General features: G+C 54.1%; 1 protein-coding gene across 1 annotated transcript; it reads right to left on the bottom strand.

Moving 5' to 3' along the window:
• Window positions 1–154: 154 nt before the first annotated feature.
• On the bottom strand, window positions 155–16,630 carry LOC131570680 (ataxin-2-like protein). Its single transcript, XM_058823051.1, has 21 exons — window positions 16,571–16,630; window positions 16,108–16,346; window positions 15,239–15,263; window positions 14,453–14,509; window positions 12,359–12,430; window positions 10,789–10,942; window positions 9,742–9,854; window positions 8,860–8,951; window positions 7,028–7,282; window positions 5,819–5,997; window positions 5,125–5,376; window positions 4,994–5,037; window positions 4,223–4,392; window positions 3,776–3,836; window positions 3,192–3,389; window positions 3,051–3,114; window positions 2,773–2,939; window positions 2,345–2,437; window positions 1,692–1,789; window positions 543–679; window positions 155–192 (listed from the first exon to the last, which is right to left on the bottom strand). Exons 1-21 carry the CDS (start codon window positions 16,628–16,630, stop codon window positions 155–157), a joined length of 2,568 nt encoding a protein of 855 aa, XP_058679034.1.
• Between the last annotated feature and the right edge of the window lie 17 nt (window positions 16,631–16,647).

The following is a 16,647-nucleotide window of genomic DNA, read 5'->3' as shown; positions in this document are numbered from 1 at the left end:
TTTCTGCCCCAAATTTTCCTCCCCCACCCTGGCCCCTCCCCCCACTATAAATTAATACAAAACGGGGGTGGGGGAGGGGCGGGGGAGCGAGGCCCCGCCCCCATTCGGGTTGGCCCCGCCCCCATTCGGGTTGGCCCCGCCCCCGCGCTGTCAATCAGGTCCCGGGGTGGAACTGGAGCTGCTGGGACTGAACTGGGGGAGGGGAGAGGGGGCGGGGTCAGCACCCCCGGGGGAGCGACCTCTGACCCCTGACCCCCACAGCGACCCCCGACCCCAAACGGTCTCTGAGTGACCCCAGCGTGACCCCTGGCCCCTGAATGACCTGTGACCCCAAAGTTAATGAGTGACCCCTGACCTCTGGATGACGTCAGTGTTACCTACGACCTCTGAGTGAATCCAGAGCGACCCCAAATGACCCCAGAGTGACCCGCTGCTGACCTCTGACCTCAGTGTGACCCTGAAGTAACCCCTGACCCCTGAGTGTCCCCTGAATGACCCCTGAGTGACCCCAGCCCCTCCCCCCGTCAGCCCCTCCCCCTGACCTGGGGCGTGGCCGATGAAGCCGAAGGGGGCGGGGCTCTGCGCGGGCAGGGCGGGGGGCGGGGCCTGCCCGGGGGGCGGGGCGTGCAGCAGCGTGATCACCTGGGGGGGGGGGATGGGCGGGGCCGGGCACGTGGGGCTGCAATGGGGGAGGGGAAGGGGCGGGGTCAGCGAGAGGCCACGCCCACCGCGGCCCCTCCCCCACCCCCCCCAATTCTGCCATTTTCTCCCCAAAAAAATTTTTCCCAATTTTTCTCCGTTTCCCCTCCCCCACCCACTCCACTCCCCGCCCCTCCCCCACCCAGCAATTTTGGGTTTTTTCCCCCAAATTTCCCCTCCCCCTCCCCCATTTCCCCTCCCCCTCCCAACCCAAACCCCAGCCCCTCCCCCACCCCCAAATTTCCCATTTTTTCCCCCAAAATCTCCTTTTCCCGCCCCTCCCCCACCCCGTCATTTTTGGGTTTTTCCCCCCAAATTTCCCCTCCTGCCCCGCCCCCTTGGCCCCGCCCCCACCTGTGTCACGTGACCGTATCCATGGTGATGCAGCGCGAACACGGCGGGGGGAGGGGGAGGGGGAGGGGCGGCCCCGGCCCCGCCCCCCTGCGCTGGGGTGGGAGGGGGCGGGGCCTGGGGAGGGGCGGGGCCGAACCCGCCCTGGGGGGAGGGGGCGGAGCCGGGAGGGGGAGGAGGGGGCGGGGCCGAGCCCGCGGGAGGGGGCGGGGCCGAGGGAGGGGGAGGGGCGCCGGAAGCGCCGGAAGGGGGAGGGGCCGAGGGTGGGGCAGGGGCGGAGGGGGCGGGGCCGAGAAAGAGCCCCGGGGCGGGGGCGGAGCCTCCTCCGTGCTGGAACAGAACAGAGGGGGCGGGGTTAATGAAACGGGGTGGGGTTAATGAAAGGGGGCGGGGTTAATGAAAGGGGGCGGGGTTAATGAAAGGGGGTGGGGTTAATGAAAGGGGGTGGGGTTAATGAAAAGGGGGCGGGGCTAAAGAAAGGGGGTGGGGTTAATGAAAAGGGGCGGGGTGACTTCAAAGAGGGCGGGGCCAGAGTAAAGAGGGCGGGGTTACTTCAGGGGGGGCAGGGTTAATTCAAAGGGGGCGTGGTCAGCTCAAAGTGGGCGTGGCCCCCGGTCCCCGCCCCCCTTCCCGCTGCTTACCTGCCCAGGTGAGGCCGTGGGGGCGGGGCTGGAGCCGGCCCCGCCCGCGGTGGGGGAGGGGCCGAGCTGGGGGGGGGGGAAGGGCGGGTGCACGGCGGCTGCGGGGGAGGGGCGGGGAGAGAATATGGTAATGAGGGGGCGGGGCCAAAAAACGGAACAAAATCAACCCCAAAATGACCAAAATTACACAAGAATGGCCCAAATCTCCCCAAAATTGTTCCCAAAACGGCCCCAAAGTGTCCCAAGTCACCCAAAATGACCAAATTAAACCAGAATTAACCAAAAGTTACCTAAATCAATGAAAATTATCTAACATGACCCTGAATGTCCCAAAATCCCTGGAATTACCCTAAAATTGACCCCAAAATGACCCAAATTAGCACAAAATTAATAAAAACGATCAAAAATAGCCCTAAATGCTCCCAAATCACTGAAATCAACTCAAAAGAGACCCAAGTTGACCCAAAACAACCCAAAATTGCCCCAAAAAAACCCGAAGCGAATCAAAATCGCCCAAAGGACCCCAAATACACCCGGACATGCAAATGAGGGGGCGGGGCAGGGGGCGTGTCTCACCATAGAGCGGCGTCCCGGGGGGCGGAGCTTCCGGCGGCGGGGGCGGGGCGAAGGGCGGGGCCGCGGGGGGGCGGGGCCGGGGCGGGGGGGGAGGGGTGGTGGTGGGCGGGGCCCTGGTGGGGCGGGGGGAGGAGCCTGGCCCCGCCCGGGAGCAGCGGCGCGAACACGGGCTGGGGGCGGGGCAAAGAGAGAGGGGGCGGGGTCAGGGGCGGGGCTCGGCCGAGTGTGGCACCGCCCCGCCCCATCGTTAAATATTCAGAGCCCCGCCCCCATTAAATATTCACAGCCCCACCCTTCATTATTCTTGGCCCCTCCCCATCGTTAAATATTCATGGCCCCTCCCATCTTAGTTCAAGCCCCTCCTTCCTACGTAGCCCCTCCCCCTATTTTAACCCCTCCCCATCCCATTCAAAGCCCCTCCCCCACCCTTTAGCCCCTCCCTGAAATTTCTTTAGGCCCCTCCCCCCAATCCCGGCCCCGCCCTTTCTCCCCTGATTGGCCGTACCTGTTGGTAGTGGGGGAGGGGCGGCACCAGGGTGGGCGGGGCCGGGGGCGGGGCCTGTCCCGGGAAGGGCAGGAAGGACGAGAAGGGCGGGGGCGGGGCCGCCACCAGAGGGGGCGGGGCCGAGCCGGGCGAGGGGTGGGGCTCGCTGCGGGGGGGGAGGGGCGAGCCTGGGGGCGGGGAGAGAAAAGGGGGCGGGGTCAGTGAGGGGGCGGGGCTCAGTGAGAGAGCCACGCCCCCGCTGAATGTGGGCGGGGTTTAGAGGAAGGGGCGGGGCTCACCTTTGGCCCCGCGGAACTTTCCGGAGGCGGAGCCGGAAACGGGGAAAGGGAAAAGCTGGGGGGGCTGGAAATGGAGGGGGGGCGGGGTCAGAGAGGCCACGCCCCCTCACCCGTCCCCGCCCCCTTTCACCTGTCACTCACCTGGACTGGGGCGGGGCCCACGTGGAGCTGGGGGATGTACGAGATGTAGTGGGGGGGAGGGGCCGGGTAAAGCCCCGCCCCCGCCCCGCCCCCGGCCCCGCCCCCTCCTGGGGCCGCCCCGCCCCCCGCGGGCAGCACCCCCAGCGTGGGGGAGGGGCGGGGCGTGGGGGAGGGGGCGGCGCTGGGCGGGGCCTTGGCCTGGGGGCGGGGACAAAAGGAAAGGGGGAGGAGTCAGAAAGTTCCGGAATTGCGCTGGCCACGCCCACAGCGATGACCTCATCCCTCGCCCCCTCCCCCTTCTCTTTAACCCCGCCCCCAAAGTTTAACCCCTCCCCTTTCAGCTCCTCCCTCAATTTTTAATGACCTCCCCATTAACCCCTCCCCTTCCCTTTAGCCCCTCCCCTTTACCTCCTCCCCCTCTTTAGCCCCTCCCCTTTCCCTTAGCCCCTCCCTTTAGCCCCGCCCCCTCCCACACCCTTCTGTCATTTCAGCCCCTCCCCTATTTTAGCCCCGCCCCTTTTCCCATTGGACCACCCCCCATTTAAGCCCCGCCCGCCCTTTCCCCTGGCCCCGCCCCCTCTCACCAGGCCCCGCCCAGGGCTGAATTCCTTCGCGTTCGGGTTCAGCCGCGAGCGCTTCACCTGCCTGGGGGGCGGGGCCAGAAAGGGGGGTCGGGGCGGGGTCAGACAAGGGGGGCGGGGCCTCCGTCAGCCCCTCCCCCCGATGTGAAACCACGCCCCCGAAATCTGGGGTTAAACTGCCCAAAATTGGGGTTCCGCCCCTCCCCCCCCCAGAAAGCCCCTCCCCTTTCGTGAGGCCCCGCCCCCCCAGTTTGAGGCGAAAACGCCCAGAATTGGGATCCCGCCCCTCCCCCACCCCCTGGGCTTGCCCCGCCCCCTGCTGGGAAGCCCCGCCCCCAAAATTGGGGGTTAAAATTCCCAAATTCGGGACAGAGCCCCTCCCCCACCCCTTCAATCAGCCCCTCCCCCTTTCCCGGCCCCGCCCCCTCCCCTGGCCCCGCCCCCACTCACTCCGACACAGGCTCCGCCTCCTCCTTCCCCTCCCCCGCCCCGGGGGGGCTCCGCGGGGGGGTCGCGCTGGCCCCGCCCCCTCCCGGCCTTGGCCCCGCCCCCGCCGAGGGCGGCTCGGGGGGCGTGGCCCGGGGCGGGGGCGGGGCCACGGGGGGGGCGCCGGGGGGGGGCTGGGGGGGGGGAGGGGAGAGAAAAATGGGAGAAAATGAAATGAACCCAAAATGACCCAAAACAACCGAAAATCAACCCCAAAAAAATCACTGAAATCAATCCACAAACAACCCAAAAACGCCCCAAAGCAACCCAAAATCACTGGGAATTATCTAAATCAACCCTAAATGTCCCAAAAGTTACAGAAATTACCCCAACACTGAACCAAATGAACCCAAAATGACCCAAAACAACCGAAAATTAACTCAGAGAAACCCAAACTAATCGGAATTACCCAAAAATGACCCAAATTGACGCAATTTAATGAAAATTACCTGAAACAACCCCGAAAATCCCCAAAATTGCTGAAATTACCCCAAAACCGACCCCAAAACCACCCAAATTACCCCCAAAATGAATGAAAAGGATCTAAAATTACACCGGAAGTCTCGAAAGCTGCTGAGATGGAACAGAAATGCCCCAAATTAACCCCAAATCGCCCAAAGCGATTTTAAATCCCAGCCGGGAATGGAAGGAACCCAAATCCCCCCGAAACGGCCCCAAAACCCCCCCGGCCCCGCCCCCTTCAGCCCCGCCCCCTTTCCTCGGCCCCGCCCCCACCTTGCCCATCCCCCGCTGCTCCTCCCTCGCTCTGGCTCCTCCTCCTGCGGGGGCGGGAAAGGGGCGTGGTCAGCGCCGAGTGATGGGCGTGGCCTCCCCGAGCCCCTCCCCCCGCCCCTCCCCCCCTTTACCTTTGCGGGGGGTCTCGGGCGGCTCCGGGGGCGTGGGGGAGGGGCACGGAGGGGGCGGGGCCTCCTTGGGGGGCGGGGAAGGGAGGGCGGGGCTTTGGGGCCGCCCCTCCCCCAACCCCGGCGCGGGGAGGGGCTCGGCCTTGGCCTGGGGGGCGGGGCCGGGGGGAAGGGAGGCCACGCCCCCGACGCCGCTTTGGCCCCGCCCCCCTCCTCGCAGGGGCCGCTGGGCCTTGGGCGACGTCCGGGCGGGGCCTGAAAAAGGGGGAGGGGCCAGGTGACCACGCCCCCAACCCCGAGCCACGCCCACAATATAAATCCCCTCCCCCAAACCTTAAGCCCCTCCCCTCAATTTTAGGCCACTCCCCTACCCCCTTATAGCCCCGCCCCATTCTTGCAGGCTCCTCCCCTCATCCCAGAACCCCTCCCCCACCCTTTAAGCCCCTCCCTCACAATCTTTAGGCCCCTCCCCCAGATTTTAGGCCACTCCCCCCACCATAGGCCCCTCCCCATCTGTTTAGCTCCTCCCCCACCCTTCAAGCCACTCCCCTTTTCACTTTAGGCTCCTCCCCCTCTTGTCCCTCCCCCACACCCTTTTAAGCCCCTCCTCCCCTTTTTAATCCCCTCCCCTTTTGGCCCCTCCCCTCCCCTTTAGCCCCTCCCCTTTAGCCCCTCCCCTTTGGCCCCTCCCCCTCACCTCCGTCCACTCCTTGCTCGGGGTGGGGGAGGGGCTGGGGGTGGGGGAGGGGCGGGGCCAGCGCGGCCCCTCCCCCCGGCCTCGGCCCCGCCCCCGCCCCGCCCCCAGCGCGGGGGGGGCAGCGCGGGGACCCCCCCAGGCCCCGCCCCCTCTGCGGGGGGAGGGGCGGCGGCTTCTCCCTGGGGGGAGGGGAGGGGGCAGAGGTCAGAGGTCAGAGGTCAGAGGTCAGCGGGAGTCGGGGGAAATTCGGGGCATTTCGGGTCAATTTTGGGCCAATTTTTGGTGCATTTTTGGCAGAGTTTGGGGTGGATTTTTGGGTGAATTTTGGGCAGAATTTGGGTGAGTTTTGGGTGAGTTTTGGGCAGATTCTGGGCAGCATTTTGGGTGAATTTTGGGTGAATTCCGGGGGAATTTCAGCTGAATTTTGAACGGATTTTTAAGTGAATTTCGGGCAGATTTTGGGTGAATTTTGGACACGTTTTGAGGTGAATTCGGGGTGAATTTCAGGTCATTTTTGGGTAAAACTCGGGTGAACGCCGGTCAGAGTTTTAGGTTGATTTTGTGCGAATTTTGGGTGGATTTTGGGAGGGTTCTGGGGTGAATTTCGGGTGAACGTCGGGCAGAATTTTGGGGTGAATTTTGGGGGGAGTTCCGGAAGAATTTTGGGTTTATTTTAGGCGTATTTAAGGTGAATTTTTGGGTTAATTTTTTGTAGCATTTTTGGGCGAATTTTGGGTCAATTCCAGGTTAATTTTTGGGTCAATTTTGGGTCAATCCCAGGGGAATTTTTTAGTGAATTTTGGGTCGATTCCAGGTGAATTTTTGGGTGAATTTTGGGTCAATTCCAGATGAATTTTTGGGTCAATTTTGGGTCAATTCCAGGTGAATTTTGGGTCAATCCCAGATGAATTTTTGGGTGAATTTTGGGTCACTTCCAGATGAATTTTTGGGTGAATTTTGGGTCAATTCCAGGTGAATTTTTGGGTGAATTTTGGGTCAATCCCAGGCGAATTTTTGGGTGAATTTTGGGTCAATTCCAGATGAATTTTTGGGTCAATTTTGGGTCAATTCCAGGCGATTTTTTTAGTCAATTTTGGGTCAATCCCAGCCGAATTTTTGGGTGAATTTTGGGTCAATTCCAGATGAATTTTGCAGTGAGTTTCGGGTTAATTTTGGCTCAATTTGGGGCCTTTTCCCCCCGTTTCCCACCTGTGCGTGGCGCCCCCTGCTGGGCTCTCCCTCCCCGATCCCGCGTGGGCGTGGCCGGGCGCGGCCGGCGGCGGGGGCGTGGCCGCGGCGGAAGGGGGCGTGGCCTGGCGCGGGCCCCGCCCCCCCTCGCCGTCCTCGTCCTCCAGCGCCGCCCGCAGGCGGTGCCCGGGCAGGGCCTCGATCTCGCGGGCCAGGGCGGCCGCTCGGGCCAGGCGCTGCCGCCACGACGCGCTGTCCTCGCGGGCCAGGGGCACCCTGGAGGGTGAAACACCAAAACCAGAGAAACTCAGCCCAAAAAACCCCCAGAAAATCCCACCGGGAACGGCCAAACCGCGCCCCAAAACCCCTGGCAAAAAACCGCAAAAAACGGCTCAAAGAAACCCCGGAAAACAGCACAAAAACCTAAAAATAAATACCTCAAAAGGCCCCCCCAAAAAAACACCAAAACCCCCCAAAAAATACGGGTTAAAAGCCAACAAAACACCCCAAAAAAAGGCCCAGAAAAATCAGTCCACGAAAACCCCAATACTACCCCAAAAACCCCCAAAAAACTGTCTCAAGAAATCCCAAAAATCAGCCCAAAAACCCCCAGGAAACAACACCAAAAAACCCCCAAAAAAATCCTAAAAATCCCCTAATAATATAAAAAAAGAATCATAAAAAAGGCCCAAAAAAATTTTAAAAATCCCAAAGAAATTAAAAAAAAAATCCTAGAAAGTCCCCAAAAGTCCCTAAAAACCACCAATAACCCCCAGAAAGCCCCAAAATCCCAGAATTTGCCCCAAACCCACATCTACGTGGCCCAGGCTGGAGTTGCAGATAGAAAACCTGAAAAAAACTCAAAAAAAACTCCGAAAAAATCCCAAAAATTCCTAAAAAAAACCCTCCAAAAAATCACCCACAAAATCCAGAAATCCCAACCTCCCAAAAGCCCTGAAACTCCCCCAAAAAACTCGCGAAAAAAACACCTCCCCAAGAAAAAACCCCAAAAAGAGCCCAAAAGATCTGCAAAACAATCAAAATAAATCGAAAACCAACCCCAAAAAAACAGCAAAAAAAAAAAAATCCTAAGAAAAATCCCCAAAAACCCCAAAAAGCCCCAAAATCCCCGGAATTGGCCCCAAACCCACGTGCAGGCGGCCAGGCTGGAGTCGCAGGTGCTCCGGAGCCCAGAAAACGCCCCAAAAACAGCAGAAAAAAAAAACTCAAAAAAATTTTAAAAAATCCCAAAAAATCCCCCTAAACAATTCCCCAAAAAACCTCAAAAATTAAAAGCCAAAAAAAAACCCCAAAAAGACCCCAAAACAAAAAAACTCCAAGAAAACCCAAAAAAAAACCCCCAAAAAAATCAAAACTAAATTTAAAGAAAACGCTAAAAAATCCCCCAAAAATCCCCCAAAAAATCACCAAAAAAATCTGAAAAAATCAGAAAAAAACTCAGAAAAAAATCAGAAAAAAACTCAGAAAAAAATCAGAAAAAAATCAGAAAAAATATCACAAAAAAATCAGAAAAAAATCAGAAAAAAAACAGAAAAAAATCTGAAAAAAATCAGAAAAAATCAGAAAAAAATCAGAAAAAAATCTGAAAATAATCAGAAAAAAATCAGAAAAATCAGAAAAAAAATCACAAAAAAAATCAGAAAAAAAATCAGAAAAAAATCAGAAAAAAATCAGAAAAAAAATCAGAAAAAAAAATCAGAAAAAAAATCAGAAAAAAATCAGAAAAAAATCAGAAAAAATCAGAAAAAAATCAGAAAAAAAATCAGAAAAAATCCCGCAAGCCCCAGAATGCCAGAAAGCCCCAAAATGCCCGGAATTGGCCCCGAACGCACGTGTAGGCGGCCAGGCTGGAGTCGTAGGTGCTCCTGAGCCCGTAGTTCTCCTCGTTGAAGCGGAACATCTCGGCCGCGTCCCACCCGTTGGACTGCGCGGAAACGGGGCCAAAACCCGGGAATTTGGGAAAATCGGGGGAAAATCCGGGGAAATCGGGAAATTGGGGATTTTGGGGATTTTCAGGGGATTTTGGGGATTTTCAGGGGATTTTTGGAGGATTTCTGGGGGGGATTTTGGGATTTTTCAGGGGGTTTTTGGAGGACGTTCAGGGGATTTTTGGGGTTTGGGGATTCTGGGGGCAAATCAGGAGGATTTGGGAAATTTGAGGGTTTGGGGATTTTGGGGGGATTTTTAGGAGTTTTTAGGATTTTTGTTTTTTTTTTTTGAGGGGATTCTGGAGGACTTTTAGGGGATTTTTTGGATGGAATTCAGGGGATTTTGGGGCTTGGGGGAATTTGGGATTTTGGGGGGAAAACCCGGGAAATTGGGAAATGTGGGGGAATTCTCAGAAATTGGGGGATTTGGGGGAGATTTAGGGGTTTATCAGGGGTTTTTTTGGGGGGGGATTTGGGGATTTTGCAGGAGATTTTTGGAGAGAATTCAGGGCATTTTGGGGCTGGAGAAATTTTGGGATTTTGGGGGGAAATCGGGGGAATTTGGGATATTTGGGGAAACTCAGGGGAATTTGGGATATTTGGGGAAACTCAGGGGAATTTGGGGTGTGGGGGATTTTTGAGGGGGATTTAAAGGGGATTTTGGGGGTTTTTAGGGGGTTTTTGGGGGTATTTCAGGGGATTTTGGGGTGTGGGGAAGCCCAGGGGGTTCTGGGGCTGTTTTGGGCATTTTGGGTTGAATTTGGGCGATTTCGGTCCATTTGTTACCAGGTCTGAGTCGAGCTCGTAGTCGTCGCTGCCGTCGGGGCCCTCCCAGCGTTCCAGAACCTTCTCCCGGTGCTCCCCGTTGAGCCGGGGGGCGCCCCCGCCCGGCAGCTTGTCTGGAATTCGGGGAGAATTCCGTCAGTTTTGGGAAAATTCAGCAAAATCCCCAAAACTCGGTGAAAAACGCCCAAAAAATTCAGTTAAAAACACCCCAAAAATTCAATGAAAAACGCCCCAAAAATTCAATGAAAAAAAAACTCAAAAATTCAATGAAAAACACCCCAAAAATCCAATGAAATCACTCCAAAAATCAATTAAAAACACCACTAAAAATCGCTAAAAAATGCCCCAAAAAGCAGTAAAAAAAAAAGCCCCAAAATTCTGTGGAAAACGCCCCAAATTGTGGTGTGAAAATTCCCCAGAATTACCCAAATCTGGTGGGAAAACGCCCCGAGATTCAGTGAAAAACGCCCCAAAATTCAGTGGGAAAATTCCCCAAAAATCCTCAAAATTCAACGGAAAACGCCCCAAAATCCAGTGAGAAAAACGCCCCAAAATCCCCAAAATTTAGCAGGAACAGCCCCAAAACCCCCGGATTCCAGCCCAAAATGGGGATTTTCACAGACATTGGGGTTTTTTACAGAAATTTGGGGTTTCTTACAGAAATGGCCCAAAATCTGCGTTTTTAACCCCAAATTGTCACCGTTTCTGGTGAAGGTGACGTCCCTGAGGGTGATCACCACCACGTCCAGGTGCCTGAACACCCCAAACCCCGATTCCAGCCCAAATTCTGGGATTTTTCACAGAAATTTGGGGATTTTTCACAGAAATTCGGGGTTTTTCCCAAAATCTGCGTTTTTAACCCCAAATTGTCACCGTTTTTGGTAAAGGTGACGTCCCTGAGGGTGATCACCACCACGTCCAGGTGCCTGAACACCCCAAACCCCGATTCCAGCCCTAAATTCGGGGGTTTTTCACAGAAATTTGGGGATTTTTCACAGAAATTCGGGGTTTTTCCCAAAATCTGCGTTTTTAACCCCAAATTGTCACCGTTTCTGGTGAAGGTGACGTCCCTGAGGGTGATCACCACCACGTCCAGGTGCCTGAACACCATGGTGTCCACCAGCTCCTCGCGGCGGGGGAGGGGCGGCGGCCCCGGGGCGGGGGAGGGGCGGCGGTGGACGGCGTCCAGGGCCAGCTCAAACTGGGGGGAAAAACGGGAAAATCGGTCAAAAACGTGAAATAACGGCAACAACTGCCTGAAGAACGGGTTAAATAACGGGGAAGAATGGGTTAAAATACGGGGAAATGGGGAAAGGGGGAACTGGGGGTGAGCGGCGTCCAGGGCCAGCTCAAACTGGGGAGAAAAATGCCAAAAATGGTTAAAAATGGGAAACAATGGGTTAAAAGTTGTTAAGTGATGGGTGAAAGTATGGGGAGTAATGGGTTAATAATGGGGAATAATGGGTTAAAATGTGGGGAAATTGGGAAAGGGGGAAATGGGGGTGAGCGGCCTCCAGGGCCAGCTCAAACTGGGGCGAAAAATGCCAAAAATGGTTAAAAATGTTAAACTATGGGTTAAATAATGTGGAATAATGGGAAATAATGGGTTAAAAAGTTAAATAATGGGGAGTAATGGGTTAAAATGTGGGGAAATGGGGAAATGGGGATGGCCAGCATCCAGGGCCAGCTCAGACTGGGGAGAAAACACCAAAAATGGGAAAAAGTGGTTAAAATGTGGTTAAAAATGGGAACTAATGGGAAATAATGGGTTAAAATGTGGGAAATAATGGGTTAAAAAATGGGGAATAATGGGTTAAAATGTGGGAAATAATGGGTTAAAAATGGGGAATAATGGGTTAAAATGTGGGAAATAATGGGTTAAAAATGGGGAATAAAGGGTTAAAATGTGGGAAATAATGGGTTAAAAATGGGAAATAATGGGTTAAAATATGGGGAATAAAGGGTTAAAAAATGGGAAATAATGGGTTAAAATGTGGGAAATAATGGGTTAAAAATTGGGAAATAATGGATTAAAGTGTGGGAAATAATGGGTTAAAATGTGGGAAATAATGGGTTAAAAAATGGGAAATAATGGGTTAAAATATGGGGAATAAAGAATTAAAATGTGGGAAATAATGGGTTAAAAAATGGGAAATAATGGATTAAAAAATGGGGAATAATGGGTTAAAATGTGGGAAATAATGGGTTAAAAATGGGGAATAAAGGGTTAAAATGTGGGAAATAATGGGTTAAAAAATGGGAAATAATGGGTTAAAATATGGGGAATAAAGAATTAAAATGTGGGAAATAATGTGGGAAATAATGGGGGAAAAAATGGGGAAAAAAGGGGAAAATTGAAAGTTTGGGCGAAAAGGGGAAATTCTGGTTCATTAGCGTTAATTAAGCACTAATTACAAGCAAATCAAGAATCAGTAACGAGCTAATTAAGGACAATTAGAAAAAATCACGGATCAGCCAGGACTAAGAAGGAAACAGCCCTAATTAATTGTTACCTAGCAACAATTAATAATCGATAAGGGGTTAATTAGCGATGGCAGCAGGCTCACGCAGGGCAATGAGAGGGCAATTAGCGTTAATTACGTTAATTGGGGCTCACCTTGGCGCTGAGCGTTCTGAAGATCCCCTCGAAGGTTCGGCCGCTGCGGACGCGAACCTCGGCCGTGGAGCCCTGGGTGACCATGAGTGACCACTGAGTGACCATGAGTGACCACTGAGTGACCATGAGTGACCACAGTGACCACTGAGTGACCAACTGACCACTGAGTGACCATGAGGGACCACTGAGTGACCAACTGACCACTGAGTGACCACTGAGTGACCACAGTGACCACTGAGTGACCAACTGACCACTGAGTGACCACTGAGTGACCACAGAGTGACCACTGAGTGACCAACTGACCACTGAGTGACCATGAGTGACCACAGTGACCACTGAGTGACCAACTGACCACTGAGTGACCACTGAGTGACCAACTGACCACTGAGTGACCAACTGACCACTGAGTGACCATGAGGGACCACAGTGACCACAGAGTGACCAACTGACCACTGAGTGACCACTGAGTGACCACAGTGACCAATGGGTGACCACTGAGTGACCATGAGTGACCAGAGTGACCACAGAGTGACCAACTGACCACTGAGTGACCATGAGGGACCACAGAGTGACCAACTGACCACTGAGTGACCACTGAGTGACCAACTGACCACTGAGTGACCAACTGACCACAGAGTGACCACAGAGTGACCACAGAGTGACCACAGAGTGACCACTGAGTGACCACAGAGTGACCAACTGACCACTGAGTGACCACAGAGTGACCACAGAGTGACCAACTGACCACTGAGTGACCATGAGTGACCACAGTGACCATGAGTGACCACAGTGACCACTGAGTGACCACAGAGTGACCAACTGACCACTGAGTGACCAACTGACCACTGAGTGACCATGAGTGACCAGAGTGACCACTGAGTGACCAACTGACCACTGAGTGACCATGAGGGACCACAGTGACCATGAGTGACCACTGAGTGACCAACTGACCACTGAGTGACCACAGAGTGACCAACTGACCACTGAGTGACCAACTGACCACTGAGTGACCACTGAGTGACCACAGTGACCATGAGTGACCAGAGTGACCACTGAGTGACCACAGAGTGACCACAGAGTGACCAACTGACCACTGAGTGACCATGAGTGACCACAGTGACCACTGAGTGACCACAGAGTGACCAACTGACCACTGAGTGACCACTGAGTGACCACAGTGACCAATGGGTGACCACAGTGACCACTGAGTGACCACAACTCACCCCAAATTCCCCCCAAAAAATCCCTCCCAAAATCCTCCCAAAATCCCCCCAAATTCCACCCAAAATTGCCCCAAACTTCCCTCCAAACTTCCCCAAATGCCCCCGAAACGCCCCACAGTTAAAAAAAGTAAAATCTGCCCCAAATTTCCCCCCAAAAAAACCCCCCCCAAAATCCCCAAACTGCCCCCAAAACTCTACTGAAAGTTCCCTCCAAAATCCCTCAAAATCCCCCCCAAAAATTCCTCAAACTCCCCCCAGGATTTCCGAAAAATCCCCCCAAAAATCCTCAAAATTCCCCCCAAATTTACCTTTAAAACTGCCCCCAAAAATCCCCCCAAAACTGCCCACAAATCCCACCAAAACCCCCCCAAAAAAATCCTCAAAAAATTCACAATATTTCCCCGAAAAGTTCCCCAAAAAACTCCCAGAAAACCCTCGGAAATCCTCAAAAAACGCCCCAAATTTCCCTCGAAAATTCCCCAAAAAATTCCCAAAAATCCCTCTGAAAAACCCCCAAAAATTCTCAAAAACAAAAATAAGAACAACAAACCCCAAAAATCCCTCCAAACCCCCTCAAAAAAAATCTCCAAAATTCCCTCAAAACTCCCAAAAAAAGCCACAAACTTCCCTCGAAAATTCCCCAAAAAATTCCCCAAAAAATTCCCCCAACAAGACAAAAAAAAAAAAAAACCAAATTACCCAAAAATCCCCCAAAATTCTGCTGAATTCCAAAAACAAAACCCTCAAAAATTCCCTCAAAAAAAAAAATCTCAAAAATTTCCCCAAAATTCCCGAATTCCTCCAAAATCCCTGAAAATTCCCCAAATTCCCCAAATCCCCCCAAATCCCCCCAAATCCCCGTCCCCCTCACCACGCCGGCCGTCAGCACGTGCAGCATCCGCCAGTTGCCGTAGACGCCCTCGAACACCTGAGGGAATTTGGGGGTTTTGGGGCTTTCGGGGCATTTTGGGCGCTTTCGGGGACGTTTTGAGGTTTTTGGGATTTTTTGGGGATTTTTTTTGGGGTTGTTTTGAGGGGTTTGGGGCTTTTTCAGGGATTTTTTTGGGGTTTTTTTTTGGTTTTTTTTTGGGTTTTTTTTTTTTTGTGGAGATTTTGGGTTTTTTTGGGAAATTTTTTTTTTTTGTTTTTTTTGGTTTTTTTTTTGGGGGGGGAATTTTTGGGGGTCTTTCTGTGGAGATTTTGGGGTTTTCTGTAAACACTTTTTGGAGGTTTTTTTTTTTGAGGGGGTTTTGGGGTTTTTTTTTCGAGCTCTTTCAGGGATTTTTTGGACCTCCTGGAGAGGTTTTTGGGGGATTTTTTGGGGTTTTTTTTTTTGTGGAAGTTTTGGGTATTTCGGGAAGGATTTTTTTGGGAAATATTTTTTAAGATTTTGGGGGAATTTTCGGGGAAACATTTCTTTGTGTTTATTTTGAGGGGATTCTGGAGTTTTTTGCGACTTTCTCGGGGTTTTTTGGGGGTTTATTCGGGTGTTTTTGGGGTGGGATTTTTGGGGTTTTTTTAAAGCGGTTTTTGGTTTTTTTGGGGGGGAGGTTTTGAGGTTTTTTGGGTGTTTTCCTGGGTTTTTTTTAGGTGGCTTCTTTTTGGAATTTTGGGGGATTTTTTGGGGTTTTTTTGGGCTTTTTTGGGGTTTTCTTACCGGGGATTTTCCCGCCGGGTTGGCCCTGCAGAGGAATTGGGGAGGGGGGAGTTAAAGGGGGGCAAAACCCCAAATTTGGGGAACCCCAAAACCCCACCCGGGACCCCCCAAATGCCTGAGAGCCCCGAGAGTCACAGGACCCCCCAAAAGTGACCCAAAATCCCCTTAATTCACCCCAAAATGTCCCTAAATCCCATTCATTAACCCCAAAACCCCATTAATTAACCCCAAATCCCCCAAAATCCCACTAATTAACCCCAAAACTCCCCAAAATCCCTCCAATTCCCCAAACTGACCCCAAAACCTTAAAAAATCCCTCAAATCCCCCAAACTGACCCCAAAATCTCTCCAATCCCCAAAATTCCCTCCCAGGAGCCCCCCAAGGAATCCAGGACCCCCCAAATCCCCTCAAATTCCCCGAAACCCCTCAAATCCCCTCAGAATCCACCCAAAATCTCTTCAGAACCGCCTAAAATGGCCCCGAAACCCCTCAGAATCACCAAATCCCCTCAAATCTCCCCAAACTCCCTCAGAATCCGAGTCCCCCCAAAATCCCCTCATATCTCCTCAAATCCCCCCAAAATCCCCTCATATCTCCCCCAAAAACCCCTCAGAATGCCGAAAGCCCGTCAGATCTCCCCAGATATCTCTGAGACCCCTCAAAACTCCTCAGGATTCCCAAATTGCCCCCAAAATCTCCTCAAACCGCTCAGAAATCCCCCCAGAATCCCCAAAATCCCCTCGAATTGCCCCAAAGCCCCTCAAACGCCCTCAGAATCCCCCAAATCTCCTCAAATTCCCGCCAAACCATTCAAACCCCTCAAGCCCCCCCAACCCCCCCCAAACCCCCCCGCCCCTCCCCCACTCACCTGCCGCCCCCTCCCCCCGCCCCTCCCCCCCCCGCGGGCCCTGCCCCCTCCCCCGCCCCTCCCCCACCCCCGCCGGGGCTCGGGGCCTCGTTCGGGGCCGTTCTGGGGGGGAGCGGGGGCGGCGGCGCCGGCGGCGGCTTCAGCATGGCCGGGGGGGGCCCGGGGGGGGCCCCGCGGGGATTTTGGGGCGAATCCCGGAGGTTTTGGGGCTGCGCGGGGCCCGAGGCCGCGCCGGAGCCCTGAGGGGCGGAGGGATCCGCGCGGGTCGCCGCTAAACCCAATGGCGGATCCTTCCGCCGGGGAGCCCGAACCCCTTGAAACGCACCCCAGCCCCCCAAAACCGCGTCTGGCCGCTTCCTCGCATGGGCTTTGCACGCAGAGCTCCGCCCGCGGTGCCAAAATCCCCCGATTTCACCCCAAAACACGCCCCTCCGCCGCGTCAAATAGTCCCTTTGGTGCGAACTGCGCGTGCGCGGAGGAGCCCCAGCGCGCCTCGCTCCGCCGCGCCGCCAGGGGACGCCATAGCGAGGGGGCGGGGCC

This window comes from Ammospiza caudacuta, chromosome 37 (assembly GCF_027887145.1).
Source record: "Ammospiza caudacuta isolate bAmmCau1 chromosome 37, bAmmCau1.pri, whole genome shotgun sequence".
Classification (NCBI taxonomy): Eukaryota; Metazoa; Chordata; class Aves; order Passeriformes; family Passerellidae; genus Ammospiza; species Ammospiza caudacuta.
Note: the sequence above shows the minus strand (reverse complement) of the source record. Positions and strands in the feature narration are given on the sequence as shown.